The sequence below is a fragment of the Mus caroli genome, chromosome 11, assembly GCF_900094665.2.
Source record: "Mus caroli chromosome 11, CAROLI_EIJ_v1.1, whole genome shotgun sequence".
Classification (NCBI taxonomy): domain Eukaryota; kingdom Metazoa; phylum Chordata; class Mammalia; order Rodentia; family Muridae; genus Mus; species Mus caroli.
The window spans coordinates 5,981,335-5,994,765 of NC_034580.1; the positions used below are offsets into that span (position 1 = coordinate 5,981,335).

General features: G+C 41.2%; 1 protein-coding gene across 1 annotated transcript in view; it reads left to right on the forward strand.

Moving 5' to 3' along the window:
* The window catches only part of Abca13 (ATP binding cassette subfamily A member 13), a 471,059-nt gene that overhangs the window by 96,154 nt on the left and 361,474 nt on the right, over positions 1–13,431 (forward strand). Inside the window, exons 20-23 of the mRNA XM_021177120.1 lie at positions 2,356–2,474; positions 7,826–7,989; positions 8,701–8,780; positions 9,740–9,861. Coding sequence (XP_021032779.1) covers positions 2,356–2,474; positions 7,826–7,989; positions 8,701–8,780; positions 9,740–9,861 — 485 coding nt within the window. The remainder of the gene's footprint in view (positions 1–2,355; positions 2,475–7,825; positions 7,990–8,700; positions 8,781–9,739; positions 9,862–13,431) is intronic.

Here is a 13,431-nt window from a genome sequence, read left to right on the forward strand (position 1 = left end):
TTGTATCATTGGATCTCTCTCTCTCTCTCTCTCTTTCTTTCTTTCTTTCTTTCTTTCTTTCTTTCTTTCTTTCTTTCTTTCTTTCTTTCTTTCTTTCTTTTCTTGTGTGTGTGTATGTTGGGAAGACAATGTCTCCGTATGTAATTTAGGCTGGCCCTAAGTTCATGATCCCCCTCCCTCAGCCTCCTAGGTGCCAGGATTGTAGGTGGGTATAATCCTAGGGTAAACTAGAGCCTGTTCACTTTGTATTTCTTCTTGTGGTACACTGCCTGGACTCAAACTGTTTTCTTTTTAAAATTTGTAAGAATAACTTTTTTTGCTCTTTGAAAAACTATTGTTTAGTGATTTATAAAATATATGCTGTTTCCTATAACGACCCAGTATCTAGAACATGTGTTGAATGCCAAGTATACTTGAAAGCAGATATGAGACCCAGAAAATGGAAGTGTGCAGGGAGATGAACTCCCAGGGCCCTAGATATCCAGGGAAGGAAAGGACAAATTTATGTGTGGGCTGGATAAGGCTGAGTTCTGAGAGGTAACTAGTTAGAAAGGAAGCAGAAGTCCCCTGTGGAAGGGACAGGGACATGAAGAATACATATTTTTAGTGCTCAGGAGGAGGAGGAGCAGGAGGAGGTGGAGGTGGGTAGTGGTTGGGGAAGAACTTGAGGCACAGCATGGAACCTATGAGATTTCTGTAACTGATCTCATGGCAGAACATAACTGGTGATGGCTGGGAGATGTGGACAGGACCTTCTAGGAGTCTGGTAGTCCCCTGGATGTGACCAGGTGGGGAATTGGACAGAGATCCTGAACCTAGAGGCATTAGGAAGTAGAGTGGTAGTGTGAAGATTGAGGCAGGGGAATGGCAGGGATGCTTCCAGCTGTGACTAGAGACATGTGGAGGAGATAGAAGCCAACAAATATAATTAATTCTTCCACAAGAGCACTCTGAGAAAGAATGAGTGAAGTGATTATACCCATGTTAGGATAATAAGCAAGAGGTCTATGAGTGAATGTGTATCTGTCCCAGAGAAGATATGAGAAGAAGGGTCAGTGTGTAGGAATTCCATCTAGGAGGGGGGAATACAAGGAGAAAGGAAGTGTTGGGAAAGCAGAGATTATAAATTGATATCTATTCAACGGATTTAGCCCAGGTGGGTCTTTATTTACACTTTATACCTAAAAGGCCTTAATGCATGAAGAGAATGTAATATTTGTACACAGTGGTATGGAATTAAACCTTTAAAGAGAATGAGTTTCTGTCATTTACACTAACACGGATAGAAATGCTGGATGTTATGCTAAGTGGGGAAACCAGACATTGAAACTGAAACATATACTCATGTATATGTGGAAGCTGATATGTTGACTTGGTGAAGTGGCAGTAGAATGGAGAGGACCAGAGGCTACAGAGCCAGGATGTCTATAAGAGACAGAGATCCAACAGGCAGTTGGATGTGAGGTGCAATTTCCATTATTTTAAAGCCCAGTGGGGCAACTGTTTCTACTACTGATTTAGTTCAGAGGCAGTTGGGTGTTTCAGAATAGCTATTTCACTGAATGTCCTCAGTGCCCCTAAAATGATAATATTGGAGGTAATGGATAGTAATGTAATGTTTTAGTCATTTTTCTGTTGCTGTGATAAGGCACCTTTACCAAGGTAATGTCTAGAAGAGATTATTTGAGGCTTACAGTTTCAGAGGGTTAAAGTCCATGACTATCCTAGCAGGAGACATGGCTCCAGGCAGGAAGGGCACGGGAAGTTGAGCACTCACATCTTGAGACACAACTACAAAGCCAAAAAAGCTAAATGGTGTAGACTTTTGAAGTCTCAAAGTCCATCCCTAGTGACACACCTCCTCCACTAGGGCCACATCCCCTAACCCTTCCCAAATGTTTCCACCTCCTGACTAAACATTCCAACATTTGAATCTATGGGTCCATTTTTATTCAAATCACCATGGTCAATTATCTTAATTTATTAATTTTAGACATGAATGTACTCTATTAAGATGTGAAGTTACCGTGTGTGTGTGTGTGTGTGTGTGTATGTGTGTGTATCAAAAACATTTTTTTTTGAGGCAGGGTTTCTCTGTGTAGCCCTGGCTGTCCTGGAACTCCAGGCTGTCCTGAGACTCAGTGATCTGCCTGCCTGCCTCTGCCTCCCCAATGCCCAGCTGAAACCAAAATATTTTAAAAGGTGCAGATTCACCCCTATCTGCTTGTCCATCTTGGAGATTTAAGACATTTTTATGAATTTGTATCATTTTTGATCTTTGAAGAACAATTTTCTGAGCTTGAGCTGGTCAAGTGAGAACTGTTTACTATTTTTTTTCCCTATTTCTTTTGATAGAAAATCCTTCCCTGACTAAGGACATTCTGTGTGCTACGCTGAGTTGCAAGCAAGGTGGGATGAGGCACCTTATCTTATCTGCTTTGCAAGGAGTCACTTTGGTTCATCGCCACTACCAGGTTTGTCTTCTTTTATGTTTCAGAATGTTTTGTATTCATCACAGTTGGCTCAGGCAAGGTGGTGTGGTTGCTCCATAGTTACAGTTTATTTCTGAGAACCAGATACTCTGCTCTGTGGTCATGATGGAAGTGCACCCTGCAGATCTCATCGTATGCAAGGCTTGGCTAGTACTCAGCTATGAGAATTGCTGTTCAAGTCTTAGGGGTTTTATAAGTGGTGATTAATCATTTGCATCATTAAAACTCAAATTATAGTCATGTGTGACTATATAAATGATGTTAAAATAGAAAGTAACAAAGAGTTGGGACACATATCTTTCTGGTTCTGGTTCATGTTCTTTCCTCTGTCTAGAGACCATTGACATTTGTGTCGTCTGCATGATGGTGGTACTTTATTGCTCTATGCTTGCGACTGAGTAGGGTGGTACTTTATTGCTCTATGCTAGCTCTGTGTTCAGTGACATCATGCTTGCGGGAAGTGGGGTGTTTAAACCACAGGAATGGGCAAGTGCTCTCATACAGATTGTCTGTCTGTTTGTTCATCCATCTACCTGTCTGTATCTATCTGTATGTCTATCATCTATCTACCCATCTCATCTATTATCTGTCTGCCCATCCACTCATCTATCTGTTCATCCCTCATACCCACCTACCCATCTATTGATCCATAAATCAATTTATTTTCTATCACTTATCTATAATCTATTGTAATGGTTTGTATATGCTTGAACCAGGGAGTGGCACTATTGGGAGGTGTGGCCTTGTTGGAGTAGGTGTGTCATTATGCATGGAGGCTTTAAGACCCTCATCCTAGTCTGCCTATAAGCCAGTATTCTGCTAGCAGCCTTCAGCTAAAGATGTAGAACTCTCAGTTCTACCTGCACCATGCCTGCTTGGACACTGCCATGCTCCCACCTTGTTGATAATGGACTGAACTTCTGAACCTGTAAGCCAGTCCCAATTAGATGTTGTCCTTTATAAGACTTGCTTTGGACATGGTGTTTGTTCAGAGCAGTAAAACCCTGCAATGTCTATGTTTTGGAAAGGTAGGGTTTTTTGTTTCTTTATTTCTTAGTAGCACATATTAATTATTTATAAGTGGGTTTCATTATGATGTTTCATAGATGTATATATTATACCTTATCATATTCACCACACTATCCTCACTGCAAATAATTTTTATACAGTTTATTTTGATAATATTCTTTTCCATGTTCCAGTTCCTCCCAGATCCTTCTTAGCTCCTTATCTAACCAATTTCATGATTTTTTTTGTCCCTTATGCCCCCATCACCCATCTGAGAATGAAAATCTAAACAAACAAAAAACTCAAGAACACAAACATAACAAACAAAGCAATACAAAATAAAAGACACAAAAACAAAAGCATCGAGTCCCTCTATTGGAGGAGACTGAGTTTCCCTTTCTCAGTGTTTATCAGTTTGGAACAGTTTCCTGGTTACGGGTAGGGCTTTATGTTCACTTCTCTTTCTCAGTTGTAGGATTTTGTCTAGATTGAACTTGTGCAGGTCTGATGCATCCTTTCACAGTCTCTGTGAGGTCATATGTACCTCAGTCCCCTTATGCTTCAGAGATACTGTTTTCTAGGAGTGTGTGACATCTTGATGAATCAATAGCTGAAGGATTCACACAAACCAGCATTTCCTTCCTGGTATTTGTATTTTATCTAGGGACAGTTCTGAGTGTTTACTGTTTGTGTGATAAAGTGACCCTTTCCAATCTGAAGTTCAGCGGGTGTTGGATTCCACTGGGAATTAGAGATGGTGCTGATGAAGGCCTCCCACTGCTGGACCAATGCCTAATCATGTAATGAGGGCCTAAAATGTTCCCAAATCTGAAACTTTTGGTACCAACATGACAGCACTCATAAAAATGTACACATGATAGGTCATACTCAAAATACAGACACACAAAAGTAAAGTGTGGGATGCCTTTAGACTATGCATAGAGTCTAGGTAGAGTGGGTTCCTAACCCTCATGATGTATATTCAGACATCTCAATATCCAGAAAGACCTAGAATTAGAAAAACTTCGGGCCTCAAACATTTTATTTAGATAATCCAAATTCAGATATGTTATATTTTAAAAAAATGCACACAACAAAATCCTTGACTTCTGGAGCTCTGAGAGAAATTTATGATAATAAAACAGGCGACACTGTGCAGATTTTGAAACTGACCCCAAGACAAGATCCACAGTTCACATCAGTGTGTACACATGAATAATTCTGACTGGGACATATTAATTTCTATAAAGAGCAGAACACCCTGATTTGATGATGACAGCAAACAATTGCTCATATCAGGATGAAAAACATGTCTTAGTTTGGTTTTTGTTGCTACGATAAACACCATGACCAAAAACAACTTAGAGGGAGAAATAGTTTATTTGGCTTACAAGTTATAGTTTGCCATAAGGAGAGACCAAGGTAGGACCTCAAAATAGAAACCATGTGGTAAGCTGCTTGCTGCCCTGCTCTAGGTTGGATTTTGCTAGCTTTGTTATAAAACATTAGCCTAAGGATGGTCCTACCCACTGTGGGCTGGGCTCTCCTATGTCAATTAGGAATGAAGAACTTTCTTCAGAGACATGCCCACAGATCAGCCTCCTAGAAATGATTCCTCAGCTGAGTTACTTCATGAAAGGAATATCAAATTGACAACCTTGGTCCTAGGGTGTTTAGTATGTGAGTCTTTCAGAAATGTAAATCTTATCCACGTGATATCATGGGGTTTTTCTGTGTCAAAGGTCTACCTTTGTTGTGTTTAGGTGTTTAATGTCTTAAGTATTCTCTGTGAAGTTTGCTTTGTATTAGCATAGAGCTCCACTCACCAATCCAGATGAGAAGAGCTCAGAGTGTCAAGTCTTTATCCTGTCAGACTGGGTTTCCAGCAGCAGAAAGTTAACTGTCTTGGGATCGGTAGGAACTTGAAACTAGGTTTCGAAAGATGTCAATGCCCACAGAGTGACACTTTTGGGTTGACTAGAATCAGAGAATGTGTCTGGAATATCAGATTGGCTTTTGGGCTTCTGAATATACTCTCACATCTTGTGTTTTGGAAACTAGCAGTGTCTACTTCTCTGCCTCAGGCCTGAGTGATGGCAGTCTGCTTCACTCAGAGAAGGAGGGCCTGTATGCTACCTTTTACCTGTGGTGATTCTTCATGATCTCAAGGCTGTAGACTAACAGGGTCAAATATCAGTCTTTATGCTTAATATGTTACTTAACTGCAACCTTGTGCACTTATACTCAAGAATGTTGGTTTTTTTCTCTTTTATCAACACCTGCTACTGGAGAGGGCAGTGTGCTTTATTTCTTTGTAATTATTTCTATGTCAAAGTTATTGTTTTGTTAAATATAAGAATAATATCAGCAGGGGGTGCTATATATGCATCAGGTTAATGATGGCTTGGGAGTTCTGGGAGGAAGCAAGCCATGGGCAGAGGCTCCAATAAACTGAATTTTACTTATGTTCTCAGAAGCAAGTTATCAGGCAAGCTAATGCTCATTGTACCTATAGTTCTTGTCTCAGCACAGCATGCTGTGAGGAGGGGCGTCAGTGGAGGAAGGGGAGCATCAGGTCTGTGAAATGTCTTGGAGAGAGCAAGAGAAAGCTCAGCATGGGAAAGATGGACACAGCCTTACTATCTATCTCAGTCTTGCAGGAGCATGCCTGTTGCCTGTCATCCATTTCCTTTCTTCTCTCATAGGAACATAGGAAATAGCTGGGTCTGGGTTTGCAGAACAATGAAGGGGGAGGGTGAAGGAGCCTGCATCAATGAGGATGTGTCCAGTGGAAATCTAAGTGTGGGGAGGAGCTTGTGCCCTTTTCTAGTCCACCAGGAGCAGAAGCACACTCTTGCCATTGCTCCTGCCCAGGCCCTAGAGAACTAAAATTCTTTAGGGGGTTTTCAACACCCTGTTTACTTCCAAATAACTGCAGGGTACTTCTACCCTGTTTAGCCTGTTCTAGCTCCTGAATAAATGACACAGAGATGTGATGTACTTATTAACAAGCTGTAAACATAACTGAACTGTCAAAACATTTAAGACTGCCCATTTCCCATCCACATGATCCTTTACCTTTAATCCAAGTCCTGCTTTAGTTCACTCTGACCCATGTGTATCTTTATGACTGCTCTTTCATCATGATTTCATGGCAATTCCTCCTGTTCTTTTCACGTGCTTTCTCCATACCTTCTCCTCCTCATTGTCTTCTCCTCTCTCTCTTCTCTGGTCTCTCTGGAATTGCCTCATCCTTCTGACTCCAATGGGAAGTTCCACCCTTTTCTATTCTGCCAAGTGAGGTGGCTGATCAACTCTTTTATTAACCAATCATGGAAGATGGCAAATACATTTTTTATAACATAGAGATCAGAGATGGTTGGCCATGCTGTCTGGACCACAAGCAGATGTCTGGGCATAGAAATCAGCATTTAAATACACACCATACAAAACTACCTCTCAACCTCATGATGCTGGACGCCCAGGTTTCATCTAGTCTATGGTTTTTTTTTTTTTTTGATTGATTGATTTGACTTAGCATTTCTTCCAGGATTATTTATGTCATGCAAATGACATGATTTTTTTCTTTCACATGGCTGAATAGTATCTTACAGTGTGTTTAAGGCTTTTTGTTTTTATCAGTTCATCTCTCTCAGTGGACTTTCATGTCAATCCCACATGTTGTTTGCTGCAGTGATCATTTGACCTGTCCTTCATACCTGCTTCCCTTTCCATTAGTTATGGACCAAGGAGTGGTATTTGGGATCATACAGCCATTGTGAGGAACTCATACATGATCTTCTTTAATGTCAGTACTACTGTACATTTCCACCACCAACATATAATGGGTCCCCTTTCTCCATGTCTTCACCATAATCATCCCTGTATTTTATGTAGACAGCTTAGAAGGTTTGAGGAGCTGATCTCATTGCAGCTTTTATTCATGCTTCCTTAATTGAGAAAGCAGAGCTTACACATCTGTTCTCCACTTTGTCTCTTTCAGCATGTTTCCAGGTCTGTGCCAATATTTTTTATGATGACTTTTTTCTTTTACTTACTTTCTTTCTTTTTAAAACTTTCTTTTCCTATTAAACACTGAGGGATTGAGAAGAACTGGGAACTGGGCTCTGGGAAACTAAGTACCAGGTAACATGGTGTGACTTGTTTTCTGTCCTGTACCACAGTGCAGTCTTGCCCTGTCCTATGGCTGCCTGTGTGCAGAGGAAATGGGAGCATTGTTTGACACTTGAGGAAATAACTAAGGTCTGCATTTACCCGAGAACCAGCCTCAAGCTTGTGCACATAAATACTGCTGTGTTTTCTAGGAAATTGGAAAGATATGGTCCTCACCTGATCAGTTGGACTGTGAACGTCTTAGCAGGAATCTTTCCAGTGCCTTGGAAGGCTTTAAAAGCATCTTGGAAAATGCTTCCAGCCATAGCTGCACGTGCCAGCCCTTGGTGGGAGTGGTTCAGCAGCACATGCACAGGTGTGTAACGTGCTCTTGGGCCCTGCCCAGTATTCTCAGTTTTCTGAAAGATGTGTGCTTAAGTGTTCATGCAGAATGAGTTCTTTCTAAAGTTATTGATTTCAGATAGCATCGTCGCCAAGTACTAGTCAAACACCAGGGCTTTCCATAAATATGATTTACATTTTAAATCTTAGCAGCAGCTTTTGCTGTCAGATGAGCTGTATAGACAAGCAAGATGCTGGGTCAGATACTGAGATCCAATCCAGGAAGACAGTGTGACATTAAATGTAAGTAAATGAACAGACACATATTTTCAAATGATTCCATATCTGATTAAAACTTCTCATGTGTTTAGAAGTGTGAGCTCAGAAGTCAGGGGCTTGCCACTCTGAAGATGACATAGGTACAGAGAAGTGGCCATCTACCTGGGCCTGCAATAATTTGTCAGATGCACCATTGTCTATTTCCCACATATGGGAGAAGCCGTTTATCATGCATCTTGTTGCTATCACCCTGATTCATTTGCTGCACTGGGCTGAGCAAGGACATGTTGGAAATCTCATGTTGGGGAAATTCACACTCAGATAGTATCAGAGGACTGAGTATGTCCATTTATCAGAGGGGACCTGTGTTATCCAGCCTAGCTCCTAGAACAGAGGCAAGGTTATTCACTCCAACAATTGCTTCAGATGTTTTATCTTATCTCATTTTAATTTTCTGTCACTTTAGGTTGACCAAAAGTCTTGAGGAGGTTTGGATGTCAAAGATTCCTGTTATGACATTTCTTAGCAACTTCACAGTCACAGAGGGTATGTGGTTTCTCAGCTTGCTTGATTAAAAATTACATTTAGAGTTTCAGTTCAATATGTTATTAAAATGAATCATAAAGAAGGAAAATTATGCCATACTGTTAGGAAAGAAGAGACCTTGAACTTGAGAGGGAGTAGGGGACATAACAGTGTGAGGAGGGAGGAGAGAAAGGGCAAATGATATGATTACATTTCAATCTAAGAGGGGCTACATGTGGGGGGCCTGCCTGGGAAGAGATGGGGGGAGCTGTGATTGGGATATAAAGTGAATAAATAAATTAATTAATGGAAGAAAAGCTAAGTAAAAATATTAATGTTTTATTAAAAGACATTTGAAATAAAACACAAAAAAGCAAGAGTTGTGCTCTATATTCTGTAAAGACAAAAAGCAAAAACTAGCCTAACAACTTAGAATGGAGCCAGTCAGAGCACTTCAGGCTTCATGGGTAAATTCCTGAGGTCCCAAAAGTCAGGCAAAGGAAAGGAGGCCATCTTGTGTTGTCTAGATTTCTCATTCTGTCCTCCCACAAACTACTGGATCTTATGAGTCTCTGTCCCATCCACACAGCTCCTAAACCTCACACAGCATTGATATGAAAACTGTGAAGAATGCTCATACATCCTTAGGTGATGATTATTTTCTTGTTAAGAAAGATGAGGTCTCTACAGCACATGGTCACTGCTCATTCAGAAAGAATTCTTTCTCAAGTGAGTCTGAAAGCATCCTGAATTCAGAGTCAGCCATTGACCAGATAATACCCCATAGCTGGAGGTTTTTACTTACTTACACAGGAAGACTCCCCTAGAAGAGTAAGATAAAACTTTAGTTAGTGTCTACTATAAGCTGGACAGCATGAGAGAAACTTCTTATTTAGGTGGCAACATCAAATTTTGTTTTAAATCAACAAAACTTTTGAAAATTTATTAAGAACTCTGCTTTCCTTTTGTATTTTCTTCAGATGTAAAAATAAAGGATTTGATGAGAAACATCACCAAATTAACTGAGGACCTTCGCTCCTTCTTCCACATCTCTGAGGAAACCATCCACAGCATCTTAGAAGCCAACATTTCCCATTCAAAGGTACAGGGCTGCTTTCATCAGGAGGGACCCCTCACAGCTGCAGCTGCCCTGACCACATTTCCCTGCCTCCTTCTCCTTCCATAGCTGGGAGGGGGGGAATGGATGTCTATACAAACGATGTAGCTGAAATCAGAGGAACCCATGCAAACAAGCAGGGAGCTGAAGAATGTGAACATCTGGTGATACAAGTTGGTAACACCACCTTCGTTTGGATAAGATTTCTGGCAACATTTATTTTAGTGATATCTAATTCTGATGCATGAAGGCTATTAGGTTTTTAATTTTTTTTATAGTTCCATTTGTGTCATAAGCCTTAAATCCCCAAATAAAGCTAGTTAAAAATATGTAATCTGTCATGATGGAAAATAGTCATACACTCTGGTCATGTGGTATGACTGTGACTCATGACAGATGAGCAAAGTGACAGGCTTGGGTTTCACTGTTATGGCTGAGAAGTGTTAGGTAAAACCCTTATACCAAGTGTTGCTTATTTCTTATCTTTTTGAAATGGTATTAGGAGGTATCGCTTATCAGCAGAGAGGGGAAGCAGATGGCTACCATGTTAGCCTCAGCAAATGCCATGTGACTCCTTAGCTTGTGGTTTTCTGTACTTCTGGGGGGTGTGGTTATCATCCTCTGCAGAAAATCAAAAAACCAGAGTATATACAAGTGCTTTAATTGGCAATCACCTAGGCTCCAATATAAATTGAATTTCATGTTAATTTTGACTAATTGAGGCTCAATGCAAGCTTAGTAAGTAGATTCATTAACAGTTAATCTAAATTCAGAATGAAATAGATGAAAAGCCAGGGATCGGAAATGCAAACTATAGTATCACAAAGTTACTTATCACAAGAAAGGAAGTATCTACTTTCAATAAAAAAAAAATCAATTGTATCTCATTACATACCACATGTGATGGAAATGTGGGGATAAAGGAGGAGGGGAGCTCAGCAGAGAGTGGAGCTTTGGAAACATTTCTTCAGCTAGGCAACCGTCAGTGGAAATAGCGACTGCTGTGGTTTGAATGCTGCACTGTAGAATATTTCTAACAGGAGTCTGGAGCAGTGGCCAGACTACGTGAGCAGCAGCCCAAGGCTGCCCATATAGAAACTTTACTGATAAACTCACTTATTTCAAGGTCCACGTTTTAAGATTCACTTCAGTTTCTGCAGAGATTTCTACTTTGCTGCCTGCCTTGCTGCCTGCTTAGTAGTGTGCAGCCACCAGGTGTCGCTGATGTTCTATGGTGATATGGGCTGTACAGTGAGCCAGTGGGTTATGAAGTAAAAATTATAGCACAGATGATTTTGTGGTTCCTCCCCCCGAATCAGTGTACATTTCTGTGCATCTCTATAACCACTGTGGTCACCTGAGTAGATGGATCCATAGGAAATTGGACAGGGTCTAACAAATGCATTTTTATTGTTCAAACACTCAAGGCTATTCACATTAATGAATACATATGCACACTGACATCACACACAACCATAGCCTCTTAGCAGGTGACGCCTTGGGCTATGGTTTCTTCTAGAGTATCAACTTTATGTTTACTTCTTGTTTGTAGTCCCATGTCCTTTTGTTTGACCCTGGTTTTCTTTCCCATTGTCTCAGTCAGTTTACAAATTCATTACATTGAACTCATCCCAGGTGATCTTCAAGATACATTCTGCAGTGCTGCGTTCCTTGGAAAGCTGCAGAAACCTTCACTTGCTCTTTCTGTTGTCCACTCCATGTCTTTCCATGCATCAAGCATGGTTCTTAGATGCTGTACATCAAAGGCATTGCTCTACACAGCCAAACTTCTGTGAGGAGAGCTCATTAAATATGCAATGCTGACCATGTAGAGAAGACAATAGGAGGTCCTGTGACACACATGTAGCTCAATGATGGGGACAGACAGTCACAGGAAGCATGATTGAGCAGGGGACAATGGAGATGGAGCTGAAATTCTGAGCATTAGCTCTTGAGATACTGAAATAATGAAATAGGCAAGGGCCTGGCTGTTTTCCCTTCCTTGCCAAGGCTGACATGGGCAGTTCCTCTCCTCCTGAACTCCTTTCTTGAACATAACATCATCTCATCAAAACCCCAAATCTGAGACTCCAGAGATGCACTGGATTCTGAAGCACTTCTAGGCTAACCTCTTGCTTTGGGCTTCGTCCCCCTCTGCCTTCTCCTGCGGAGTATCTCCTCATTACATGCTGCAGGAGCCTGTTCCAGTGGACAGAGCCCAGCAGTGCCTTTCCATGGTAAGATGGTTCTGTTCAGGAATATGAAATCACAGAACTAATTGATTAGCTTCTGTCTCTCTCTCCCCTCTCTTCCTTCTCCGTCTTCATTCCCCTTCTCCCCCTGGCTGTCTTAAACATAACTGTCTTTTTTAATTCTATTCTCAGTTTTCTTGAACTACCCCAGGGAAAGGTGCATTTTGGCCGATAGTTGCAAACCCCCTGAGGGGCACCACTAAGCACTTGCTTACCTGTGCCCTGCTTTTCAGAGCCTCCCATTTTCAGTTCCTGAGATCCTAGATCATCTTATTACTACTGTGAAGACACGAAATGTTTACATGGGGCTTTTAGAAGGAAATCCAGTATCTCTAAAGTCATTCAGTATGAGTTTGTATCAGATCCCTCAGACATTGGCTTAATCACTGACTTCAGCCTGGGGCTCAGTCCTAGATAGAACCTATGGCTTTCTGCTATTCTCTCCTGCTCCTCTCTTCTATCTGGGTCTTTACCATGTCAGTAGGCCTGAGCTCAGCCCCAGCTCCAGAGAAGAGCAATGCTCATTAAAGTATTCAGGACCAGTTTTCCCAGTTTGACCCAATTTTGCTTTCTTATAACTCAAACAGGAAATCAGCAGTCACTTTTCTCATAGATCTACAGTGACTGCATTGCTATCATCATGTCCTTGCTGCTCACACAAAGAGCGAGCAGAGCGCATCCCACCTTGTTCAAGTTTTATCTCTACCTCAATGTATAATACCCTCAGCCCTGCCCTTGACTCATGGCCACATGTTCAAGCTGTTCAACCCATGCTCCTCCCCCAGGTCTTAGACCCATGCACTCCATGTGCAAACTTTTCAGACACCCCACCCCCCACCCCCTATCCCCATCTCGTGTAAGCTCTTGCTGAAAATGGTGAGGGCCTCTCATGGGGATCATCACTAGTTTTAAATCAAATAACTGTCCATGTGACAGCATCTATATGTCAAGAGTGGGAAAATACCTCCCCAGGTCCTTGGTCTCCCTGCAGATTTCCAAGTCAAACATGAATGTGTGGGAAACACAGCATCTTTGGTGTGGACCAGAGCAAAGTCTGAATTGTCTTCAGCGCTCTGAATGGAAAAATGTGTGCTTCTAATTGAGCAACAGTGTTTCCTTACCTTTATATACAACAGTGTTTCCTTTATATTCCTTACCTATGATACTTGATTCAGGCATCTTTCCAATGACAAAAACAGGCATAGCAATTTTTAAAAAAAGATAAATAGCAAAACAAAGCAAAAAAAGAAACTCTCTCTCTCTCTCTCTCTCTCTCTCTCTCTCTCACACACACACACACACA